This window comes from Danio rerio, chromosome 5 (genome assembly GCF_049306965.1).
Source record: "Danio rerio strain Tuebingen ecotype United States chromosome 5, GRCz12tu, whole genome shotgun sequence".
Lineage (NCBI taxonomy): Eukaryota > Metazoa > Chordata > Actinopteri > Cypriniformes > Danionidae > Danio > Danio rerio.
In genome coordinates this window covers 60687341-60713371 of record NC_133180.1, presented here as the reverse complement: position 1 = coordinate 60713371, position 26031 = coordinate 60687341, and the positions used below count along the sequence as shown (strand labels likewise).

General features: G+C 41.0%; 1 protein-coding gene across 9 annotated transcripts; it reads left to right on the top strand.

Moving 5' to 3' along the window:
• Positions 1–610: 610 nt before the first annotated feature.
• Positions 611–22162, top strand: prune2 (prune homolog 2 with BCH domain). 9 transcript variants are annotated; one of them, XM_073950456.1, is made up of 12 exons: positions 611–739; positions 1491–1608; positions 2906–2982; positions 3132–3332; positions 3401–3577; positions 11199–11301; positions 11383–11514; positions 11588–11674; positions 12594–12692; positions 21305–21343; positions 21440–21484; positions 22011–22160. In XM_073950456.1, exons 3-12 carry the CDS (start codon positions 2928–2930, stop codon positions 22036–22038), a joined length of 966 nt encoding a protein of 321 aa, XP_073806557.1. In that variant the 5' UTR covers positions 611–739; positions 1491–1608; positions 2906–2927; the 3' UTR covers positions 22039–22160. The 9 variants fall into 9 exon arrangements, with proteins under 9 accessions (XP_073806557.1, XP_005165716.1, XP_068077308.1 ...); XM_005165659.6 differs by having other exon boundaries at positions 1488–1608; NM_001111154.2 differs by lacking the exon at positions 611–739 and adding an exon at positions 1202–1352 and having other exon boundaries at positions 1488–1608; positions 22011–22162.
• The last annotated feature ends 3869 nt before the right edge of the window (positions 22163–26031 follow it).

Sequence of the window (26031 nt, the reverse complement as noted above, 5' to 3'; positions counted from 1 at the left end):
AATCACTTTAATGTTTAAATAATGGCATTCATTCATTCATTTTCTTTTTTTTAAATACAAGACACAAATATAGATACACTAATTCCTTCATTTTCTTTTTGGCTTAGTCCCTTTATTAATCAGGGGTTCCCACAGTGGAATGAACTGCCAACTTATCCAATGTAATTTAGCTTACCAAATTGTCTTTTGGAGGACACTTGAGCACCCTGAGGAAACCCACGCAAACACGGGGAGAACATGCAAACTCCACACAAAATTGCCAACTGACCCAGCCGAGGCTCGAACCAGTGACCTTCTTGCTGTGAGGCGAATGTGCAACTCACTGCGCCACCATGACACCCAAAATGCTGCCATTCAATAAAAATTTTAATTTAAATAACTTATTTGAAAAGAATGCGTAAATGCACTTCTTTACCACATGTAACAAAAAAAGAACAGCTTAAAATTGCAGTTCCTAAACACTGTGACCTTGTACTACCTCATAATGTTCACCTGTGCATTCAGACCCCTTGAGCTTCATTGAGAGTTGCTGCTCAGTCTCACTCATTTATATCTCAAGCTCAGGGCGGAGAGAACAGCCTCACATCCTTATTTGGTGCTTGAGGAGGTCACATGACCATAAAATGGTGAATGCACTCGGCAGTGGATGAGCTGAGCATCCCTGACGCTGAGAGATACAGCCACACATCCATGATCTAAAACCCAGAGAAGGGAACAGAGGTGTGCCTCAACCGTGGTGGTGAGTGCATTGTGGGTATTATATCAGGCTTGCTGTGATTTGAAAGCTGGGAGTGGAAGAAGGGATGGGCATTTGTTTGTGATGCATCTGTGTGCGATAGCGGAAGAGGTTTAACATCAGCATCCTCTATGATGCAAGATAGAGGCAGCTGCTTCTATTTGCATATGGATCATAAATGAATGTTTGTCTTGTTGAATGCAAGCACACGTTTTACCATAACGAGGCTTCAGCCTATGTGTACAGTTGACCTGTTTTTGAGCATCATTCAAATTCACTGCTCTACATGTATGGCTCAATAATTTGCCTATGTGTGTGTGTGACACTGAGATGTGAATGTGTGTGGACACTGAGGCGGAAGAGTGATTCACAAAGAAGAGGGAGAGAGAAGAAGGGGTCCATGATGATGACATAATGCCCGCCTACTTTTTCTGTTTCCTGCTGTGGAGGATGGATTAATCCAACATCTTGATGGAGGGAGAAAGCAACAGACCTTTTCACTTTCACCCTCACCCACTCTCTTTCTTTCTCTCAACACTCTGTGTGAACTGGCAACCATCTGGCAGCTTATTGTAGACACTCCCGCGAGACAGTTTCCCTTCTCACATGGCTGCGTGTGTGTTTTATGCATACATTTACACATGAATGCACACTGCTTTTAATTTCAAAGGGAGATGGAGAAATAATTGCACAGATAACTATTTTAGGAGCAGATTTCTGTTGACAGTTAATTTGGTTGTTCTGATTGCAGCAGCAGCCAATGCAAGACTGCCATTGTATTATACTGAAGAAAAAGCTGCAAAAGTTCTGGATTCACAGTTTTAAGTGCATCTTCTGTGCTTAAGACTCATTTGAAACAGCTCTTTGTGTCTGTGAGTTCTTACTTTTTACAATTTAACTAGACTCACTTACATTATTATTATTGTTTGTTGATTCTATTTAAATAGTATTTCTAAGTAATGAGTAGGCCCACACAGAATGTGTGCATGCAGAAATTAGCAGATTTTTAGTGTATTAATGAATCTATTTATTTACTTGTGTAAATGTGTGTAAATTTATATTAATTCAGTTTTTAAATTAATTTCATGAATGAAAATGTTCCTATGAATTATTTACAATACAGTTTAAAAAGTAATATTTTTCTGTCTTTTTGTAGATATATTATTTGAGAGACTTGCTTTGTTTACCAAATAAGTGGATTTAATTGAATTTGCATTATAAACAATAAATAAAAGTTAAAAAATTGTTATTGTTAATTTAATAAATTAGGTTTTAGTTATAATACTCCCAAAATCAGTCTGCATAAATTCACAGATTTTTTTCTGCAGATTCTTTCTGGCCCTAGAAAGGAATAATGCATTACTTAAAAACAATATAAATAAATAGAATTAATAATATTTGAATAACATTTTTAAAAAAGTAATGCATTGCATTCTAGTTTAATTAATTGGCTTTAAAAAATACATTGCTGAATTGTTGAAACCCACAAGAGAGAATAAGAGAATGTGTTCCCTGCAGAAACAAAAAAAAAAAAAAAGAAACTAATATGGCAGAGCCTTACATTTCTGTAATAGAAGTATTCTCTTTATTCTGAACTCATGGAAGATAATGAAAAGGTGATTGTCTCAATGAACAGTGATTTTATATTACTAATGAAAAAAGGACAAAAGTAGCAACATTTGTGGATCAAAACCTTTCATTAAAGTTGTCTTATTGCTATTGAAACAACACCCAGTCTTGTCTTAGGACAATTCTGAAAAACTTTTTTTTTTTTTTGCATGTTCTTCACATGTTAACTACTATATATTAATCAGTTATCATTCATTTATTTATTTATTCTTCTTCTTCTATTCTTTGATTATCTTTTATATTTGTAAGCATTATTTGGAATAAATGTATATTTTATTATGGTTGTTATTAACAAGTTTATTATAATTATTACCCTACTATAATAATAATATTAATAATAATAATAATAATTATTATTATTATTATTATTATTATTGCTATTATTATTATTATTATTAGTAGTAGTAGTAGTAGTAGTAGTAGTAGTAGTAGCAGTAGTAGTAGTATTAGTACTAGAAATAATATTTTTTATTAAAACTATTGTGGATAGTTATATGCATCTTTGACAACAAAGTGTTATAAATATAATGTTTCTTATAGTTCCCCTTCTGGCAATGTGGGGATGGACCAGACTTATGAAAGCAAGATGAGTTTTGAAGGGGCAGAGAGTAGACCAGGTGAGAATTCTAACAATGACACAGAATCTTCTGAAGATTTTAGTAATTTTTTTATTTTATTTTTTAATTTATTATTTTTTTTAAATTATTATTGATTTTATAACGATTTACATTCACGTCATTTTAATTGTCTGCTCATTTCCAACTAGCTCCACCCACCTCACTGCCTCTACAGGGCCAAGGGGGTGTGTCTTCTCAGAGGAAAAAACTGTCCGCTCCCCGTATTAGTCTTTCATTGGACCAAAGTGAGGATGACCTGTTTGACACGCCAGATGACCTCGACATCAATGTGGATGATCTGGACACACCTGATGAAGCAGATTATACAGACCATGAAATAGACTGGGAAGGTAGGTTACTAACACTTGTAACCATTTTGTATTATTGAAAGCAGATTAATAATTCTCTGTGTTTTTAGAACCTCAAGCATCCCAGCGAGATTCTGTAAAAGAAACAGTTGAGTCCATTCCCACATACAGTGCTGAGGAGGAACGGCAGGATTCCAAACTCTGGAGAACGGTCATCATTGGAGAGCAAGAGCACCGCATCAACATGAAGAGCATTGAACCCTACCAAAAAGTCATATCCCATGGAGGTATGCAATCAGAACTTTAAAAGAAACTCTGGGTCATGTATAACAAGAGGGTGATTAGCACACAAATTAGTGTGCAAAAACAAAGGAGAAATTGTGTAGAACCTTTATTTCTTATTTCTGTTAAATACAAAATAAGATAATTTGAAGAACACAGAAAACCTGTAACCATTGAATTCCATATTAGGAAAAACAAATACTAAGCTAATGGTTACACATTTCTAATCTTTATTAAGAAATATATTTGTGTTCAACAGAAGAAACAAACTCAATCAGGTTTCAAACAAGTAAAAGTTGAATAGATGATGACAGAGTTTTCTATTTTTGGGTGCTAACCCTTTTAACAGCCATATGCATTATAAAAATTATCATATTTTGGTTTTGGGGGTGTCCAACAACGGGCTGATATGCACACAAGGTCAAAAACTACTTTCATTGTTTTATAAAATGCATTTATTTTTTACCTGATTATTCAATGACTCACATATGATTTGATCAGCGATTCAGATTTTCCAAAAATCACTTTTGTGATTGGTTGACTGTGTTCAGCAAAAGATAGAGAGAAACGCCCAACAAGTAGCCGACCATGGTGAAGAGTATACAAGTGCTGGTCATAAAATTAGCATGTCTTCAAAAAGTTGATGTATTTTACTAATTCAATTCAAGAAGTGAAACTTATATCATGTTTACATTCATTCCACACAGACTGAAATATTTCAACAGTTTTTTTCTTTTAACTTTGATTTGAATGACAACTAAAGAAAACCCCAAATCCAGTGTCTCGGAAAATGAGAACATTGTGAAAAGGTTTAGTATTGAAGACACCTGGTACCACACTCTAATCAGCAAATTAACTTAACTTAATGGCTTATAAATGTGTCTCAGTCTAATTCTGTAGGCTACACAATTATGAGGAAGACAGCTGATTTGACAGTTTGACCAAAAGATGACCACTGACACCTTGCACAAGGAAGCCAAGACATAGATTGTCATTGCAAAAAAGGCTGGCTGTTCACAGAGCTCTATTTCCAAGTACATTAATAGAAAGGCGAAGGGAAGAAAAATATGTGGTAAAAAAAGGTTTACAAGCAATAAGGAAAACTCTGGAGAGCATTGTAAAGCAAAACCCATTCAAAAATGTGGGGGAGATTCACAATGAGTGGACCGCAGCTGGAGTCAGTGCTTCAGACGTATGCAAGACATGGGTTTCAGCTGTCGCATTCCTTGTGTCAAGCCACTCTTGAGCAACAGACATATGTGTCTCACCTGGAATAAGACTGGACAGTTGCTGAGTGCTTCAAAGTTAATTACTCTGATAAAAGTAAATTTTGCATTTCCAAATCAAGGTCCTAGAGTCTGGAGGAAGAGAGGAGCGGCACACAATAGATGTTGCTTGAGGTACAGTGTAAATTCTTCTAAGATGGTGATGGTTTAGGGTGCCAAGTCATCTGCTGCTCCACTGTATTTTCTGAGGTCCAAGGTAAACACAGCTCAATAACAGGACATTTTAGAGCATTCTACGTCATGTTGCATTGCTGCAGTAATTCAGGAAAAAAGCTCCCCAACTAAGTATTGTGTGCTGTGCATGCTCATACTTTTCATCTTCATACTTTTCAATTCACCAAGATTTTTTAAAATTACTCTCTTTAAATTGATATTAATGTGTTCTTATTTTCTGAGATACTGCATTGGGGGTTTTCATTAGTTGTCATTAAAAGAAATAAACACTTGAAATATATCAGTCTGTTTGAAATGAATTTATAGATTGAACAAGTTTCACTTTTTGAATAGAACCAGTAAAAGAAATCAACTTTTTGAAGACATTTGAATTATTTGACCAACACCTGTATGTGTGAGCCCAGCCAAACATTATAGATTACACAAGACTTCTCTTATAGTTTTGATTGGGACAAAGTGTAACAGTCAACATGGCAAATGAAGACCCACTTTAGTACAATATCGCTATGCCAAATCTCCAGGAGAGGGGCTCGGACCAGATATGACTTTCTGAAGAAATTAAATTAAACTTGTTCTATTTTATTTTATTGGTTATTCTTAATGTGAAATGTTTTATTAAGCTTGGTAAGCAATTTTTTAAAAAAATAATGTTTCCCCATTCAGACGGAATGCCTGAGCATACTGCCTCAGAGGTATTAAGAAGGGCCAGTTTAAGCTTTTCTGGGTCGGCATCTCATATATGGCAAATGTTTTGTTGACATCATCACAAAACAGTTACAGACTATTTAAACCAAGTTGACTCTTTTTAAAGAATCAATCGTTTTAAAAATGGTGCACTTTCCGATTTAAACTTTAGCTTCATTTTTTATTCACTTAGAGCTGTTACACACTGCATAGAAGGCAATAACAAAATATGCTGTAATTTAATTCCTAATATTTTTTTATTGTAATCACTCATTTCTTATTATGATGTAGGCTTTGATTATGGGCTTTAGTTTTTTCAATACACCAAAATATGATGACATTCAAAAAGTTTGTCAAAAGTTAAAAGTTTATTCTGTCATAAATGTTCATTAATTTCATTAATATTACAACATCTGCAATAACAACTTTTAAAAACATACTTTTAAGACTGAGTACACATTTAATAGAATTAAGCTCAGACTTATTTATTTTTTGTACAAAGCTAACTTGTAATTTGACTTAATTTCGTTGAGCAATGGGTTTACATGATGAAACCAGTGTCTGTTTGCAGGGATCTTTCACAACTGTGGTTCCCCTTTCGGTTGGGGAACTTCAGTGCTATTAAGTGGATTTGATCTTAGTGAAAATCCACGAAATGGGAGGATTCGGTTCAGAAGCCGCTTGTCTGAAAGAGTATTGAACGGGCCAATGAATGCAATGAATTGGCAGCGTAAGCTTGCACAGGTGTGCTTCATTGCCAATTATCCCAGCATATAAGCACACCTGGAGCGAGCAAACGCCATCCTTTTCGCTTCAGAGACTTTCTGATCGAGTCAATGAGGGTTCCTCCTGCTGTGACCAGCGATTCTGAGCGAACGAGAGCATTCTCCCGGTCCAGAGTGTGTACACGCAGCGGCAGACGGTCGAGCTGGGTTTCTCCCTTGCCTGGTGTTCTTTGGGTCCGGTCCTCCAGAGCGGTGCGTATAAAGTTGCAAACGTCACAGAAAGAGCAACACAGTCGTGCAGCACGTCCTTTTCAGGACGGCGCTCCGACTGTGCGTTTCTGGATGCTGTGGTTTCCTGTCCTCGGATGATGGGGACGGGCACTACGTTACATGCCTGGGGGGTCCAGCATGTTAATGCGTTGCTCGCGGGCAGTTCATGTCGTCATTGCGATGCCATGACTGTTGCGCAGTAAAGATCGCGGCTAGCCTTTGCAAAAGGGCAAACCACCCCAGTTGTCCCCTGCTCTGCACTAGGGCAAATCTGAGGGTTTCAGCGAGAGATAATCCGTCGCCCACGGGCCCGCGGACCTCCTGCTCCTCTAAGCGCTCCATCCAAGCTTCGGGCGGTGGAAGCGATCCGTCTAACAGATGATAGCCCTAATGCCCGATGACACCGGAGACCAGACGTCCACCGCGGCATCGGAGGGTGGGCTTTCATTGTCCGATGATGATCCAGACCCACTCGCCCCCTTCGGGCAGGTGAGCGCTGTCACTACGGATCCTGAAACGGACATGTTAGCCGTGCTTTCCCGGGCTGCTTTGGCCGTGGGTTGGAGATGGTTTATCCCCCAGCTCCGCGGCCGGACAGACTAGAGGGGCGTTCCCTTCTTCCCGGAGGTGCACATTAGGCTCACGCGGTCTTGAGGAGCACTTTTTTCTGCTCATGCTGCGTGTCCCTCTACCCTCACCACTCTTGACGGTGGAACAGCCAGGGGGTATGTGGCAATTCCTCAGGTTGAGTGCGCGATGGCGGTCAATCCGCGCGGCGCCTCTTCTTGGCGGGGTCCGCCTCGTCTCCCATCCAAAGCCTGTAAGTTATCTGCCTCCCTCTGAGATAGAGCTTACATAGCTGCGGGCCAGGCAGCTTCCGCCTTGCATGCGATAGCCACCTACCAGTGCCACCAAGCGCAGGCGCTGGCCGAGCTGCAAGAGGGTGGGTCCAACCCAGGCTTACGAGCTTTGCACCGCCGCCGACTTAGCTCTTCGGACTACTGAGTCCGCTGCATGTGCGTTGGGGAGGACGATGTCCACATTAGTGATCCAGGAGCGCCACCCCTGGCTGATATGCGCGAAGTCGACAAAGTCCGCTTTCTTGACTTCCCCATATCCCAAGCCATGTTCGGCGACACCGTCTGTGAATTCACCCAGGAATTCAAGGCGGTGAGTGAGCAGTTGATGGGTGATGTCTTATCGGCGGTCCGTAGCCTGCTCCGCCCGCCGTGCCAATCATACCTGCTCCTCGCCGAAGGCGCCCGCCTACGAGAGCTGCTCCGCCCCCGCACACGCCTCTGGCGAAGCGAGCGCGAAGCGTCCCAGGGACAGGCCATCTGTAGAAGAAGGAACTTGCTCTTTCCCCGCTGGAGGGCGTGGCCCCATTTCCAACGGCACTTTTTACTGCCATGAAAACATTATGAAAGAGCACTTTTCCACTTCCCCGGTTGTGACAGCCTGAAATCTGCCAGTCTGGTACGCTCTGCTTTCTAGCTTGCAGATTCGGTACGTTTCGCCAGTGGCTCACGCGCGATGGGAGGACGTTCTCCTTTCTCCCACCCCTTGAGCCTCCCCTCCGGAGCTCGGGTGCGGAGTGAGAGCAAACATCTCACCTCCACCTTTTCCGTGGGACCCGCGTGCTTCCCGGATCAGCACACCCACTCCGTGCTGCCCCACTGCTGGTACGTCAGCGATTGTAGCGATGAGTCCATTAGCGGGAGCTCTGCCTGCCTGGTTAGCGCGGGCCAGCTCTTCGCGGTGGCTCATACGCACAATCAGACTCGGCTATGCGATTCAGTTTGCAAAACGGCCCCCCAAGTCACTTGTGTGTATTTGCATTGGCATATCGCCTGGAGCTGTTGGCAGTATTCCTCGCTCTCCACTGTTTTTTCCGGTGCTGGAGCTGCAACACGTGCTGTTCAGGACGGACAGTACGGCGGCGGCGGCGGCGTATATCAGCCGTATGGGGGGTATTCGCTCTCGCCGCATGTCTCAGCTCGCCCGCCGTCTGCTCCTCTGGAGTCATTCGCGGCTGAAATCGATGCACGCCATTCATATTCAGGCAAGCTCAACCGTGCAGCCGATGCGCTCTCACGGCAGCCTTACGTCCTGGAGAATGGAGACTCCACCCCGAGTCTGTTCAACTGATATGGGAGCGATTCGGGGAAGCCCAGATCTATCTGTTGCTTCCCCCGAGATCGCTCATTGCCAGTTGCTCTTTCCCTGACCCAGTGCTCTCGGCACGGATGCATCGGCTTACAGTTGGCCTCGGGGCATGCACAAATACGCGTTTCCCCCAGTGAGCCTGCTCGCGCAGTTACCGTGCAAGGTCAGGGAGGACGAGGAACAGGTTGCTGGTTGCGCCCCTCTGGCTCAACCGGACCTGGATGTCAGAGCTCTCCCTCGCGATAGCCCTCCCCTGGCAGTTCCCTTCGAGAGAGCACCTACTCTCTCAGGGACAGGGCACTATCTGGCACCCTCGCCGATCTTTGGAGGTCCTTAGACGCAAGGAAGACTTAGGTAACCTCCGAATGCGGTGGCTAATACGTCACTCGGGCTAAAGCCCCCTCCCCGAGTGCGCCTATGCCCTGAAGTGGAGTCTATTCACTGAATGGTGCGTCTCTCGCAGAGAAGACCCCCGTAATTTGCCAGATCAGCCTTGTGCTTTCTTTATGCCGAGAGAAGCTGGAGAGCAGGCTGTCGCCCTCCACACTCAAGGTTACGTGGCTGCCATCTCCGCTCTCATGACGGGGTGGCTGGCAGCACCGTGGGAACGCATAACCTCATCATCCGGTTCCTCAGGGATGCTAAGCGAATTAATCCACCCCGCCCCCTCTCATGCCCTCTTAGGATCTCGCCCTCGCTACACAAGCAGCGTCAGATCCCTTCGATTTTCCCTTCGCATTTTTTGGTCAGTGACTCGTGCCTGTAATTGGGCTGGCTTTCTCCCACGTCCTGAGACCCCGCCCGCGATATGTGCCCAAGGTTCCTACCACTCCGTTTTAATACTAGGTAGTGAGCCTGCAAGCGCTGCCCTCGGAGGAGGCAGACCCAGCCCTTTCTTTATTGTCCAGTTCGCGTTTTGCGTAATATCCAGACCACACTCAAGGTTTAGATCATCTGAGCAGCAGGGACGTGCCGTACCGAAAAAAGTTCCCACTGGATTGTGGATGACATTCTTTCGCTTATCAGAGCCGAGGTGAGCCGCGTCCCCTGAGAGTGCGTGCGCACTCCACTCGGAGCTTCGCATCCTCTCGAGCGCCCGCACGCGGCGCCTCTCTAACAGACATCTGTAGAGCTGCGGGCTGGGTGACACCCAACACATTTGCAAGGTTTTACAATCTGCAAGTGGAGCCGGTTTCCTCAAGGGTATTAGGTAACCCTTGGTGATTGAGGAAACAATTCGGTAGGGTGTTGAAACACGCTTGCTGCGCCATTCTCCCTAACACGGAGGTACGTGCGCCTTTTAATCTGTCAGTGAAGTTCCCCGTCAGGTGAGCCCTGCAGATTCCTCCGTGGCCCCCAGCACTGACTCAGCGGAGGAGTCACTTGCTGGCCCACTACGTTGTAGGTCTGCCCGCTGGTCAGCCCGCGTTTTGGGTATAGGTGCCTGCTATGCGTAATCCCCACTAGGCGATCCCATATGCTTATTCAGCCACGGTTAAGTCCCCCCCCCCGGGCGGACCAGTGTCTTCCCTCTCCGCTAACCACTCTTTTGCTATGCGTACTCCCCCTTTTTAGGGCTAGTCCATATGTAAATTCTGCCATCTATCCCCCTTGGGTAACGGATGGCCTCCGCAGCGTCCTCCCTATCGGGATTGCACGCTTTCCAACGTACTGTCGTATTTTCCTAGAATTATCTAGATGCTCACGACTTCCCAAAAAATATATCTAAATCCGTAAGACTTCTGTTGAAGTAGGATAAATTAGGGCCAGGGACACGTTGGAGGACCGCGCCTCCCATGATGTGGGTGCGTCGCGCTTGTTTGACTATCCCCTAATCGGGGGCGTTGGTAAGGTGCAGTTATTATGGCGCTTTCCATAGTTCTCCCATTTCATGGATTTTCACAAAGATCAAATCCACTTAATAGCACTGAAGTTCCCCAACCGAAGGGGAACGTTCGAGGTTACAGAAGTAACCCTTCGTTCCCCGAGAAGGGGAACGGAAGTGCTATACTCCGTCGCCATAATGACTGTCCCTTAGCTGTTTGAAAATCTCTTCAGCTTAAAAGGGTGGCGTTTGCTCGCTCCAGGTGTGCTTATATGCTGGGATAATTGGCAATGAAGCACACCTGTGCAAGCTTACGCTGCCAATTCATTGCATTCATTGGCCCGTTCAATACTCTTTCAGACAAGAGGCTGCTGAACCGAATCCTCCCATTTCATGGATTTTCACAAAGATCAAATCCACTTAATAGCACTTCCGTTCCCCTTCTCGGGGAACGTAGGGTTACTTCTGTAACCTTGAACGTTTTCTTCTCTCATAGGCTACTATAGCAATGGTGCAAATGCCATCATTGTGTTTGCTGCGTGCTTCCTTCCTGACAGTGATAGAGAGGACTATCACGAGATCATGGAAAACCTCTTTCTGTGAGTTCATTCAGTTGTCCTTGTTTCAAATTATCTTTTAATCACATCAATATTATTAATTAAATAAAAATTTTACTTCAGGTATGTTATCAGTACACTGGAGCTCATGGTAGCAGAAGATTATATGATTGTTTACTTAAATGGAGCCACACCACACCGGAGGATGCCTGGCCTCAATTGGCTCAAGAGATGCTACCAGATGATTGACAGGAGGTGTATAGTCTATATATTACTTTTTAATATTCTCAATAATATATTACTAATATCTTTTGTTTACAATTTTCAGGTTGAGAAAGAACCTAAAATCTTTCATCATTGTTCATCCGTCATGGTTCATTAGGACAATTCTAGCCATCACAAAACCTTTTATCAGGTATGGGGACAGAATTTTAAATGTTTTGATACAGTGTCATACCCTTCTCAGTAATTAATAGAAAAGCCTTTTTTGGCATTTGGAGCAATCACTTGCTTCCTTTAAATGCTGACCAGCTTTTTGCATGTCTCCACTAGTATTTTGTCTATTTATCTTTAGCGATGAGCTTCAATTCTTTCAGTTTAGAGAGCCTCTTATGCGTTCACCCTGATCTTAAGCTCTCTTCACAGATTGATTGCAGACTGCCTGATGTTGGCGTTTTGAATTTTTATGTATTGCTCCTTTTTCATGGTGTCATTTCCTTTGATCTGATTACCTAAATGCGTTCTTGTCCTTTTATAAGCAATGTTAAGCAGCACAACTTTTTTTCAGCATCGAATATATCTCTGGAGCACCAAATATTAGAATCACAATTAGATCATTTCACATCGAAGACTGGAAATTCAACTTTGCCATCACAGAAATTAATTATATTTGAAATATATTCTGGATAAAACCGATATTTTATGTAATAATTTAAATAAATGCAGCTATGCATTAAAATAACACACACACACAAAAAAAAACACAAAATCGTCTGATTTTATTCTCAGGTATTTGTATTAATTTACAACAATGATGCAAACAATGTATTACTTAAAACTTTAAAATTGTCAATAAATGTCACTAAAATTTGTTGGAGAAAAGATCAAGGTGCCACAATGCAATTTAAAAACTATAAATGTAATAAATAAATGGGAGAAAAATAATTCACAAAATATGGAAAACTGCTAATGTATGGATATTTTCCCAGTGAGATCAATATATTTCTAACAGTGATTTAAAATAACAAAATACAATGTGTACAAAACTACAGTAGTATACAAATTATTCTTATAAAAAAACAATAAATAAATGTAGTGCATTTGATGTTTTCCAGCTCAAAATTCAGCAGTAAGATAAAATATGTGAACAGCTTAGCTGAACTGGAGGAACTCATCCCAATGGAGTATGTCCACATACCTGAATGCATCGTCAGGTAAGCAACATTTAATGAGCGACATGTTTTATTGTCTTTAATTACTATATATTTTTGACATGCACCATGAGTAACCACAATCTTGGCTCTGACCAGCTGCACACATACATTGTGAGAGTGAGACGAAAAGGCATTGAATGTGTTTATGAGAATCAGCACAGGAGTTGTGACTAATTTAAAACCTGTGAAGACATGTTTCTATGGGAACAGATATTTTTGATTCTGGGGTGAGGAGCAATGGTTATGGATTCTATCCACAACCAATTTGTCTTGGGATAACATGTAAGAATTAAGTTAACTTATTAGTTTTACAAATTTAAGTGCATTCAACATAAAACAATGAAACCCAAGAAGTAGTTTAAACAAACAGCACAAGTTTTATCAAGAATACACAACCATTTAATTTTTTTTGTTCTACACTTTTAGTCCAATAATGTATTTTATTGAATAGTCAAAGTCAGCCTTTGTCACCGACTCGGTCCCAGTCATTCCCCTCGCTGGCCAGCAGAGACCACCATCACCAGATTTCTGTCTTTCACGGTGGAGATTGATGCCTCCAACACAGGCATAGGTGCAGTACTTTCCCAGAGATCCCAGACAACAAATAAACTCCATCCCTGTGCATTCTACTCCCACAAACTTAACCCAGCAGAGGAGAACTATGATGTTGGTAACTGTGAGCTCCTAGCCATGAAAGCAGCAATGGAGGAATAGAGACATTGGCTTGAGGGCACCAAACACCCATTCACTGTTGTCACAGATCACAAAAATCTAGAATATATCCGATTGGCCAAAAGACTGAACCCCAGACAAGCAAGATGGGCACTGTTTTTTACACGCTTTGACTTCAATGTCACATATATCCCTGGTTCAAAGAACGTCAAAGCTAACGCGCTATCACGCTCGTCGGATGAAGAGGCATTGGCTGAGGATGTCCACCCGGTCATGAAAGAATCCCTGATTTTAGCACCCATCCAATGGGACATTGAGATGGAAATCCTCCAAGCATCAGCCCAAAATGCCACACCGCAGGCATGTCCCGAGAATAAAGTCTTTGTTCCCCCAACTCTTCGAGAAAAACTCATAACTGAAGTCCATAATAAGCCCAGTTCCGGTCATCCAAGTAGTACAGCCACAATCCATTTGATCCAGAACCGTTACTGGTGGTCCTCCATTACTAAGGATGTGATCAAGGTGGTCAATAACTGTTCATCAAGCCAAATGGTCAAACACTGCCATCATCGTCCCGCTGACTTACTGCAACCCCTGGAGATCCCACGTCGTCCTTGGTCCCATATTGCTATAGATTTCATTACTGACCTCCCCCAGTCTCAAGGCAACACCACCATACTCACTGTTATAGACCGATTCTCAAAAGCTTGTAGACTCATCGCCATCCCCAAGTTACCCACAGCCCTAGAAACAGCCGGGCTGATCAGTGAATTTGTCTTCCGCTTCTATGGATTACCCAAGGACATTGTGTCCGACAGAGGTCCCCAGTTCACATCCCGATTATGGTCTGCCTTTTTCAAGAACCCTCAAGTTAACGTCAGTCTCACTTTCGGTTATCACCCTCAGTCCAACGGCCAAACTAAACATTTCAACCAAGAGATTGGTCGTTTCCTACGGACCTATTGTCACAACAACCAAGCTGAATGGAGCAAATTTCTAATATGGGCAGAATATGCACAGAACTCCTTAAGGAAACCGTCTACTGGTCTAACCCCCTTTCAGTGTGTACTAGGCTTTCAACCCCCTTTGTTCCCATGGTCCGGAGAACCCTCAGAACTCCCAGCCGTTGACTCCAGGTTCAAGAAGTGTGAAAAGGTTTGGAACGTGCTCTCATGCCATTAGAAGATTTAAGGAACAAGCAGATCGTCATCGGCGTCCTGGTCCCACTTACTCCCCAGGACAGTGGGTTTGGTTATCCACCCGAGACCTCCGCCTCAGACTCCCTGCAGAAAACTCAGACCCATGTACGTGGGTCCTTTCCAAATCGAACGTCAAATTTCCCCTGTAACCTACCGACTAACCTTGCCTAACCACTACCGTATCTCTCCTACATTCCATGTTTCCCTTCTCAAGCCTGCTGTTGGTCCAGCCGAGGTGGATAGGGAGGTGGCAGAAGAGAAGAGGCTTACCAGATCCACAAGATCCTGAGATCCAGATGCTGGGGGGAACAATTATAGTACCTCATCGATTGGGAGGGGTACAGCACGGAGGAAAGATCTTGGATCAATCGAAAGGATATTCTCGACCCAACTCTGTTGAATGAGTTTCACCTGCAGCATCTGGAAATGCCGGCCCCTCGGCCCCCGTGGAAGACCCCAGCGTCGCGATTCTTCTCACTTCAGGAGCTGTTCGTTAGAGGGGGGCTCTGTCACCGACTCGGTCCCTGTCATTCCCCTCGCTGGCCAGCAGAGGCCACCATCACCAGACTTCTGAACATTACGTCACCCACTTACACTGACAGCCAGCACACCTGCACCATATTCAGTTAATGACCCACGCTCACACATATAAGCAGCACACACACTCCAGATCATTGCGAAGTCTTGTTCTGCCACGGCTAACATCTCTGAGCGTTATTCCCTTGCCTGATCTCCCGTGTATTATCCTGGACTGTTTCTGATTCTGAGTTGCCTTCTGCCTGCCCCGAACCTTGCTTGTACTTCGACTTTGAACCACGCCGCCTGCCCTTGACCCACGCCCGATATCTGGACTCTGAACCTCACCCTCGGCCACTGATCCATGCCTGTACTATCATTCTGTGACTGCCAGCGGCCAGCCCTTAGACCCATATTGAATGCTGTTGATGTGAGTTCGCACGTAAGTGCGTATTGTATGATTGTGATTGAACTGTGTCAAATAAATATACTGCAAATGGATCCCTCCGTGTCAGGCTCCTCATTACAGCCTTATTTTCAATTCAGCCACATGTACAGGAGATATAGAGAATCGAAATTACGTTACTCTCAAACCCTAGGTGCTCAGCATATAATGTTAATATAAAAAGTAAAGTTTTAATAAAAAAAGAAAATTTACAACATATACAATTGTACATAAAATGTGGTCTAAACATATGCATAAGTAATAAAATTTGTAAACAATACAATGACAATGACATTAAGGGCAAATAGCAAATGAGTGCAAACCAGAGTTGTGACAGTGTCATATAGGGAGGTAGTACGGTGTGTCTACATAAGGTCATAAGGTGACCAGTGCAGATGTGTGTGTGTGTGTGTGTGTGTGTGTGAGAGAGAGAGAGAGAGAGAGAGAGAGAGATTGTGTAAGTGTTTCAGTGTGTCAGTGTCAGAGTCCAAAGCTGCGTGGGGAGGGAGAGAGGAGTGGTGGTAGAGCTGGGAGAGAGTTCAGCTTTCTGACAGCCTGATGGATGAAGCTGTCTTTCAGCCTGTTTACATTTACATTTAGTCATTTAGCAAACGCTTTTATCCAAAGTGACTTACAAATGAGGACTAAACAATTTACACAACTATTAGAGCAAAAATGAATAAGTGCTATAGGCAAGTTTCAGTTTTGTAAAGTCTAAAAAGGAAAGTATTAGTAGTATTAGTATTTTTTTACAGTTATTGTGATATCCAGAGAGGCAATTGCAGATTAGGAAGTGAAGTGGAGACTAAATAGTTGAGTTTTTAGTCGTTTCTTGAAAATAGCGAGTGACTCTGCTGTTCTGATGCAGTTAGGGAGTTCATTCCACCAACTGGGCAGATTGAGCGTGAGCGTTCACGAAAGTGATTTCTTCCCTCTTTGGTATGGAACCACGAAGTGACGTTTATTCACAGAACGCAAGTTTCTGGAGGGCACATAGATCTGCAGAAGTGAGAGCAGATAAGGAGCAAGGCCAGAAGTCACTTTGTTGGCAAACATCAAAGCTTTGAATTTGATGCGAGCAGCAACTGGCAGCCAGTGCAAACGGACTAGCAGCGGAGTGACATGTGCTCATTTAGGTTCATTGAAGACCACTCGTGCTGCTGCGTTCTGGAGCAGTTGAAGAGGCTTGATAGAGTTAGCTGGAAGCCCAGCTAGTAGAGAGTTGCAGTAATCCAGTTTGGAGAGAACAAGAGCTTGAACAAGGAGTTGAGCTGCATGTTCAGATAAGAAGGGTCGGATCTTTCTGATGTTATAGAGTGCGAATCTGCACGATCGAGCAGTTCTAGAAATGTGGTCAGAGAAGTTTAGTTGGTCATCAATCATTACTCCAAGGCTTTTCACCATTTTGGATGCAGTAATGGTTGCCCCATCCATCTGGATTGAAAAGTTATGGTGTAGAGTCGGGTTGGCAGAAACTACATGCATTTCCATTTTTGCGAGGTTCAGCTGAAGATGATGATCTTTCATCCAGTGTGAAATATCCAACAGGCAGGCTCAGATGCGAGCTGGAATCATCAAGGATCATCAGGATGAAAAGAGAGGTATAGCTGGGTATCATCAGCATAGCAGTGGTAGGAGAATCCATGTCTCTGGATGACTGGTCCTAGAGATGACGTGTAGATGGAGAAGAGAAGTGGCCCAAGAACAGAGCCTTGAGGTACCCCAGTGTTTAGATGCTGTAGGTTGGACACCTCTCCCCTCTAAGACACCCTGAATGACCTGTCAGAGAGGTAAGATCTGAACCATTGTATAACAGTGCCCGCAGCGCCCAGTAACTCGTAGATAGCAGGATCTGGTGGTTGACAGTGTCAAAAGCAGCTGAAAAGTCCAGCAAAATGAGGACTGATGATTTTGAGTCTGCTTTAGCCAGTCTGAGATCCTCCACGACCGAGAGCAGAGCAGTCTCAGTTGAGTGGCCTTTCTTAAAGCCGGATTGCTTGTTGTCCATGAGATTGTTTTGAGCAAGAAAGTCCAGGACTTGATTGAACACTACTTTCTCCAGAATCTTGGCCATGAATGGAAGCAGGGATACTGGTCTGTAGTTTTCAAGTAGTGTATAGTCCAGGTTGGGTTTTTTAGCAGTGGGGTTACCCTAGCCTGCTTAAATGAAGTGGGGAATAAACCAGAGTCAAGAGATGTGTTAATTATGTGAGTCAGTGTTGGTATGACTGCAGGAGAGATGGCTTGCAAGAGATGAGAGGGAATGGGATCGAGTGGACAGGTGGTTGCATGGCAAGATAGCACGAGTTTGGACACCTCAGACTCAGAGAGCTGAGAAAAAGAGGTGAGTGAGTGTGGTGTTGGTGGTGTATCTTGTGTGTTTGTTGTAGGTGCAGCAAATTGAGCACTGATTTTTGCAGTTTTGGTGCAAAAGAATGTAACAAAGTCATCAGTAGTAAGTGTGGAGGATGCGGGTGGAGGAGGAGGATAGAGGAGGGAGGAAAATGTTTTAAAAAGTCGGCGAGCATTAGTGGCATTGTTGATTTTTAGACGGTAATATGTCTACTTTGCAGAAGTAACTTCAGCCGAGAAAGAAGACAGAAGAGTTTGGTATAAGAGCTGTGCAGGACTTTTAGTTTTCCGTCAAATTCTCTCTGCAGCCCGAAGTTTTGAGCGATGCTCACGGAGAGCATCCGAGAGCCAGGGTGCAGGAGGACTGGCACGGGCTGGCCTGGATGCAAGAGGACATAATCGGTCTAGACATGATGCTAGTGTGGAGCAGAGTGTATCAGTGGCACTGTTCGTATCAAGTGCAGAGAGTTTGCAAGATGGAGGGAGAGAGTCTGAAACAATGGTGGATAGTCTATTGGGTGAGAGAGATCGTAGGTTTCTGCGAAAGGTAACCAGTGTTGGAGTGTGTGGCGGCTCAGGAGTAATGTGGATGTTGAGAGACAGAAGGAAATTATCCGATATTTGTAGTGGAGTTACTATTGTTTGATCAGCGAAGCAGTGTCGTGTGTAAATAAGGTCTAGCTGATTACCTGATTTGTGGGTAGCAGAAGTAGGTGCTCTTTTTAGGTCAAAAGAGGCAAGCAGAGTCTGAAAGTCAGCAGCTTGCGGTTTCTCAATGTAAATGTTGAAGTCACCTAGCACCAACAAGGGAGTGTCAAAATTAGAAAAAGATGAGAGAGGAACATCCAGTTCATCTAAGAAGTGACCTAATTTACCCGGTGGGCGGTAGATGACAACCACATTTATGTAGAGGGGGTGGATAATGGTGACTGCATGGAATTCAAAGAAGCTGATTGTTGGCAGGGACGGTATCAGAGTAAATTTCCATTCTTTGGAAATCAGTAGTCCAGTCCCAACCCCTCTCCCTGTCTGATGAGGAGTGTGGGAAAAAGAGAAATTAGCAGAAAGAGTAGCATGTGTAGCAGTGTCCTCCGGCCTCAACCAGGTCTCAGTTAGAGCCATGAGATTATAGTCAGAATATGTAGCTATGGAGGTAATAAAATCTGCCTTGTTAACAGCTGATTGACAATTCCAGAGGCCCACGGAGAGAGAGAGTTGTGAAATAGCAGATACATGTATTGAACGAAGGTTGTGAGGATTACGCCTGCAGCGTACCTCCTGTGTTTTGCAAGTGTTAGTAACAACAGGAATTAGAAAACACATAATAAAAGTGCAATGACAACAAAAAATAAGTGTAAAGATAAAGTAAAACAAGAAAATAAAGTACTCAAGTGCTTTGTCGGTGTCTTTGCTTGGTGGAGTCGCGCAGGTAGAGTCGATGGCGAAGGTAGAGTCGATGGTCTTTACACTCGTCGGTCTTGAGTCGCGCAGGTAGAGTCGATGGCGAAGGTAGAGTCGATGGTCTTTACACTTGTCGGTCTTGAGTCGCGCAGGTAGAGTCGATGGCGAAGGTAGAGTCGATAGTCTTTACACTTGTCGGTCTTGAGTCGCGCAGGTAGAGTCGATGGCGAAGGTAGAGTCGATGGTCTTTACACTCGCCGGTCTTCACACGAGGCTGCCGCAACTGCTGCCGCAGTGAAACTAGTTGCTTATATAACCCCAAATCACTAGCTGATTGAATTCAGCTGGACACGCCTCGAGAGTCAAAACAAGGGCCGAAACTGCGGCGGACGACGCGAAACCGTCTGCGTTCGCTACACAAGCTCTTATAGTAACCAAGGAAACAGTGGCTAAACACTTCTAGTATTATACACAACTGAAAGCAAGTTTAAATGTCCTACAACCTTACACAAACAGCTGAAAACTAGTCCTCAAACCATACACAACAACTGAAACAAGTCTTAAATGTACTTACAGGCTGCTGGTCTCGTTGGTAAAATGCTTCTCCTGCCGACTAAAGCTAGCGTGCTCACTATATAGTGTTTACCTGGCGTTTGGACACGCCTCGAGAGTCAAAACAAGGGCCGAAACTGCGGCGGATGACGCGAAACCGTCCGCCACACAAATATTGATAAATAATAAATATTAATTTAAATATTATGATTAATGAATTTATTGTCAGATGTTTATATATGAAAACTGAGTCAATGTTTATTTTGTGTTGTTTTAACTATTCTTTATTTCTTATTTCATTTAAAAAGGACCAATTACACTCAAATATATAAATATTTACATTTTATTTGTTCAAACTATGTATTTAAAAAGAGCTGAAACAACACAATTCTTGAGATTTCATTAGGACAACTTAATTTTTTTAATGTTCAATCCGCATACATTTGTTAAAAGTGTTAATTTGTTAAAAGTTAATTTAATCAATTTGTGTTGGGACAACATGAATGAATTGTTTGAAACATTTTTCTGCATTTTTCTGCCCCTTTTTACAAGATAAGACTTATTGTAAAATAAGTTTTTGATGTCCCTAGGATGTGTTTATGAAGTTTCAGCTCAAAATATCCCACATAGTGGACCTTTTAGGCTTCCATCCAAATTGTGCCGTTTTGGTGACTGTTGCTTTAAATTCAAATGAAATTGTACTCCTTTCAAATCAGGGTGGAGCTACAAATTCCTATGTGTCAGCATTACAGATTCAAAAACAAGACTAATGTCCCCAGAGGCCTTCCCCCTCTGATGACATGTACAAAGGGAGAATGTCAATCAAAGTGTTTTTGCAAACTGTTTTTATGAAGTGTGATTTATATATATATAAAAAAAAAAAAAAAAAAAAAAAACATTAGAAGCACATTACATCCACAGACGATTGCCACATAACTGTGTTTAACCCCTAATAAAAGTGATTTTTGCATAATTGGTTGCTTTTAAATAGTCATAGGTGTATACAACCAAGCTGAAGTTGAAATGTTTGGTCTTTTTCAAATATTTCCCAAGTGATGTTTAACAGAGATAGGAAATTTTCACAGTATTTTCTATTATATATTTTTTTGTTCCAGAGAGTCTTTTTTTCTTTTATTTTGGGTCAAATAAAAACGGCTATTGCATTTTTTTTTAAATAAAAAATGTAAGTTCAATTATCAGCCCCATTAAGAACCACTGTTGTCCAATGACTTGCCTAATTAACCTGGTTAAGACTTTTGCACTTTAGGCTGAAAACCTGTATACTATCTAATTGTACTTGTATTTTATGTACAGTCATCATGATAAAGACAAAAGAAATTTGTTATTAAAAATGAGTTGACATTTTTCTTCTCTATGTTAAACAACACTTTGGAAATATAAAAAAAGAGTAAAAATTTCATGTGGGATAAAGTTTTTGACTTCAACCATTACCTAATTAATCTCTGCGTCTTTAGAGTGGATGAGGAGTTGCGGGAAGCTGCGGAAAGCTCTAGGTGAGTATTCCAGATGTTCAATGGTTTTCCCTCTGTATTTATGTAATACTGTCATAGTTATATGAACACATCTAACTTTTTCATTTCTTAATGAAGAATCAACAGCTTTCTCCAAGGAAGTGAGATTCCACAAGAACCTATGTAAGTTTTCTGAATCATTCTTAATCAAGTAAACATGAAAATCACCATAAATATTATTTCTGCTTATATAATGCAATTATAATAATAATATTATTAATAATAATAAAGAAAAAAAGACAAAATATATAATAAAAAAACTGCTGTGCTAAAAAGTCTATTGGCCTACATAAATAGCCAAATTGCTACAAAGAAAATATTTATTGCAAGGTTGTTTATCAACAGTCATATATATTTATTCTTACATTTAATTATTGCATTAAAGAAAACAATCTTAACAATGAATGAAATAGTTTAGTCTTCTGTGTTATTTTCCAGTTTTACTGAAATATTGTTATATTACATTAAAATGTGTTATGAATGCTGTTTCGTGTAGACTTTAAAGTATTATTATTATTATTAATATTATTATTATTATTATTATTGGTAGTAGTAGTAGTAATAGTAGTAGTAGCAGCATTTTAATGTTAAATAATTATGTAATTAATACTATATTATTTTCATTTTTACATATTCATGTCTGTTGCAGAGCTCAGCCCAATGCTAGCAGTTCATAGGAACCATTGGATGTCGGTACAAGAACAAAACTGTATGTCTGTAAAGGATGTTTTGAGTATTTCAAATTGTAATGATTGCACACTGGTGTGGATACAATAATTGCATAAAATAAGAGAAATGTTATTTTTGTGCTTTGGTGTCTCACAGTGCTGGGATGAATAGAGCAGAATCACGTTCTTGAAAACAAATCACCTCTAATACAATAATTCACACGTTTGAATTTGCACCACAGAACAGTAGCTTAAACCAGCTCAGTGCTTGAAATATACTTTGTCTCTTATTGTCTTGCGAAGGTTTCTCTTGTTACTTGAATTTATGCATGGGAGGCATTTTAGCAATAATATCATGTTGTACTTTTCCCCTTATAAGGCTCATAAATTTTCAGTCAGGTATTTTTCTAATTGGAGCATGTACAAAGGGCAAAACAGACAAATAATACTGTCACTTCAGCTGTCCAGTATAAACATTAATGCATGCAAAGTAATTCTAAACACAAAGGCAATTTGTAGCACCCTGTTAGCATGATTGCTAACTCTTTAACCTCTCATGCTACTGATAGCACACTCCAAGTTATTTACCACCTTTGTCAGAAACAAAGTCAGGTTTACTTAGCATAGGTTCAAAAGAAGCAGGGACAAATCATTTGTAGCTCTTAAACGTGAAGTGTGTTGGTAAATGCTTTCACTATTACTATAAGCCCTTCATAGACTGACTTCTTGAAAAATTCAATATGTGGCTTTTTAAAAATGGTTTCAAAATTGCTAAATGTACACAACTTGGTGGATGCTGCCACAAGAGGTGGCTTAAAGGTGACATTGGATGCTTATTAATATGATAAGGTCTTAATGAAAAGTCTATATTATCTTCGGTTAAAGTTCAATGGCAGTGTAGATAAACAGCATTTACTCTGTCACAAAAACACACAGTTTTAGTACACAGTGAGCCATTTTGCTTTATATCTCTTTAAATACTAATGAGCTGCTGCTTCCCATCCCTTTCTGAGGATGCAGGGTCACAGTTGTGTTTAACCTACTGATCTATTCTGTAGAAGCTAAACTAGCATAGTACACACACAGCACTCAACTAAAACTCGAGCAACTGCTGACTTTTGTCTGTATTTCTGACAAACAAAGTATTAAAATCTGTTTTCACAATATGATGACTAAATGTGATGTAACATAAACAAACATCTATACATAATAAAAGTGAAACTTCAGTATTTAACAAATGTTATTCATTTGTGTAAATCAACAACACCACACTGACAAACAATGCTGTGAACATGAAAGATGATGATCTGATTCTAAACATAAGTGAACTTAAACTGGCGTAACCAAACTAAACTAATTCAAATGATATACAGTAATCAGCATTTATAAGTACACCCCCCACGAATCTATCTTTTGAATTCATATTTTTAATAGGAAGCTCAACAATATTTTATTTGTTCATATACATTAGATTAGTCAGTACTAAAGCCAAATCTGGAGCTTATCTAACAAAATAACTTACAATAACGGTTCAAAAACTAGTACACCCAAACTTATGTTATAGAAAAAGTTGAAGAATGTAGTTTTTGTAGATTGTAATTTTTTGCTATTTTTAGCTTGAATTGTTTTATCTTTCAATAACTAAATATGTTTGGTGACTAAAATATTATTTTATAAACATATCAGTTTAATAAACCTGTTTAGTTTAAATGCACTAAAATACATTGCCTAGATTCACTGAGAAATGGATAGAAATACTCATTTTCAAAATCAGGTGTACTAACTTATACTGAGCACTGTATATAAAAAATGCTTACATATCTTTTAGACAAATTGTAGGTACAACTACATCCTTTAAATGCAATTTTTATATGAGTTTAGCGTCAATTGTCCTTTTAGTTTAGCGTTAGTTGTTTTGCACACACAAGCAAGTTTTTACCCCCATTTTTAGGACATTACCTTTATATTTAAAGCTAATTCATCTAGCTGTTTCCTCTTCTAAAGCTGAGATTATGTGTAATAACACATGTGAGACTTAACATCTGAACACGCTGAGCAGACTGCATGCCAGGATCACTTTATTGTTCAAATGAGAAAAAAGCAAGGCATCATTGTTAGAAACTTTGTTATCATTTTACAAAAAGAGGTGGGAGGAGGACGAAGTCCATAGCTTGTTTGGAAGAAGGCACGGAAGTATCTGGTTACTTATAAACACAGGATTCAAACAGGTCAATTAATTTCACATAAATTCATTCACTGAATAATGAACAAGCTGTGTGTTTTCTTTTCAACTTGTCTGAGCTGGCAGACCTAGCTGAATCCTAAACACAGAAAATTTTTAAAACATGAAGGTTTAATCTAATGTCACCTTTAAGAACATTTGTAAAACCCACTGCTTGCTAAAATAAATGACCATAGAGCGGATCCTTGCCTGATCACTTTTCAATGGCCTATGTTTCTTCAGAGTCACCTCTCTTAGAAAGTCTTTGTTAAAGAGTTGTAAGCCTTTAACCAAACCAACAAGCTATGAGACAAATCAATTCATTACCAACTTAGATTTAAAGCAAAGTATTAATTAAGCTACAATCATCAGGCAACTGCATTGAAGCAGACTGTGGTAAATAGAAAACACTACTCAAATTTACTGTTGAATCAATTCATTTATATTTTCAATTCTGGTTCCATTATGTGCAGCAGAATGACACACTTCACCTTTAAGAATCATAAGCTGTCGTATTGAATTAGTTGTTAATTGTGCTCAGAGCACTAAACTCAGTCCTAGATGTTTCAGAACTTTGATGTCTTTAAATGTGTGTGCTATGTAAAAATAGTTGCCACTTTCAGAACTCTATCAAATCCTAAGAGCATGCTGTTTCAAATGTTTTCACAGTCATTGTGACTTTTGAACACCTCTTCTGTCAGTGTGTGAGAGTGTGTATAGGTTCGTATGTGGGTGTGTGATTGTTTGTATGTGTTTATATGCTGTTAGGTCTCCTGTGTTCTTCCTGCTATCAGGTTTTGAAACTAAAAGAAAGGGACTTTAAAAGATTGCTGTAAAGCACAATATTCAAACTAAGTGTGCAAGGGTGAGTGTGTGTGTGCTATTACAGTGTATGTGTGAGACATAATGTGTGTGATTGTATCACTGCATGTGTCCTGATTGTTGATGTCTGATCCTTTTAATTAGACTGAAATGATATTGAATAAAATAAATAGATGAACTTTAATTCAGAGGCCTTCTCCAGCAGAGCATATTGAAATTGAGATGTATGTTATATTGCAGAGTAAATCAATAAATTAAAATCTTATCTGAATATGTGTGATATTGACCTCACTCTAAAATTGACCTCACTCAGAAGTGCGCCAGTTTTTGTGATTATTTTAGAACTTTTGATTCAGTCGCCTATGCGAGAAATGACTAGGAATAATAAACGGCAGAAAACAGTCAAACTACTTGCTCTACAAACAAATGTTTGCATGACTATATAGACTAAGTAGAATAATATAATAAGGAAATATCAGCTTGCAACATCAAACAGCGAAACCGTCTCGGGTTACGTATGTAACCATAGTTCCCCGAGAGGGAACGAGACACTGCGTCTAACCAGAACGCTAGGGGAACACCTCTTTTATACGCGTCTTGAAGCACATGTGAAATCAATCTAATGTAATTAAGCTGGTGTCGTCAGACCAGAGAGTATAAAAGCCTGTACTGAGCATTCAGTATCAACTTCGAATTTGCTTGAAAGAAGTAACAGGCAGAAGAGAGTATGGCGGAATACGCAGTGTCTCGTTCCCTCTCGGGGAACTATGGTTACATACGTAACCCGAGACGTTCCCCTTATAGGGAACTTCAACACTGTGTCTAACCAGAACGCTAGGGGAACGCAATACCCACTAGGCCAGACTCACTGCTGACTGTGAACGCACACTACGCAGTGAGAATAGAGGACCCTGGTGAGGGGTCTACATCGAGTTGATAGTGACGCACAAATGTATGTG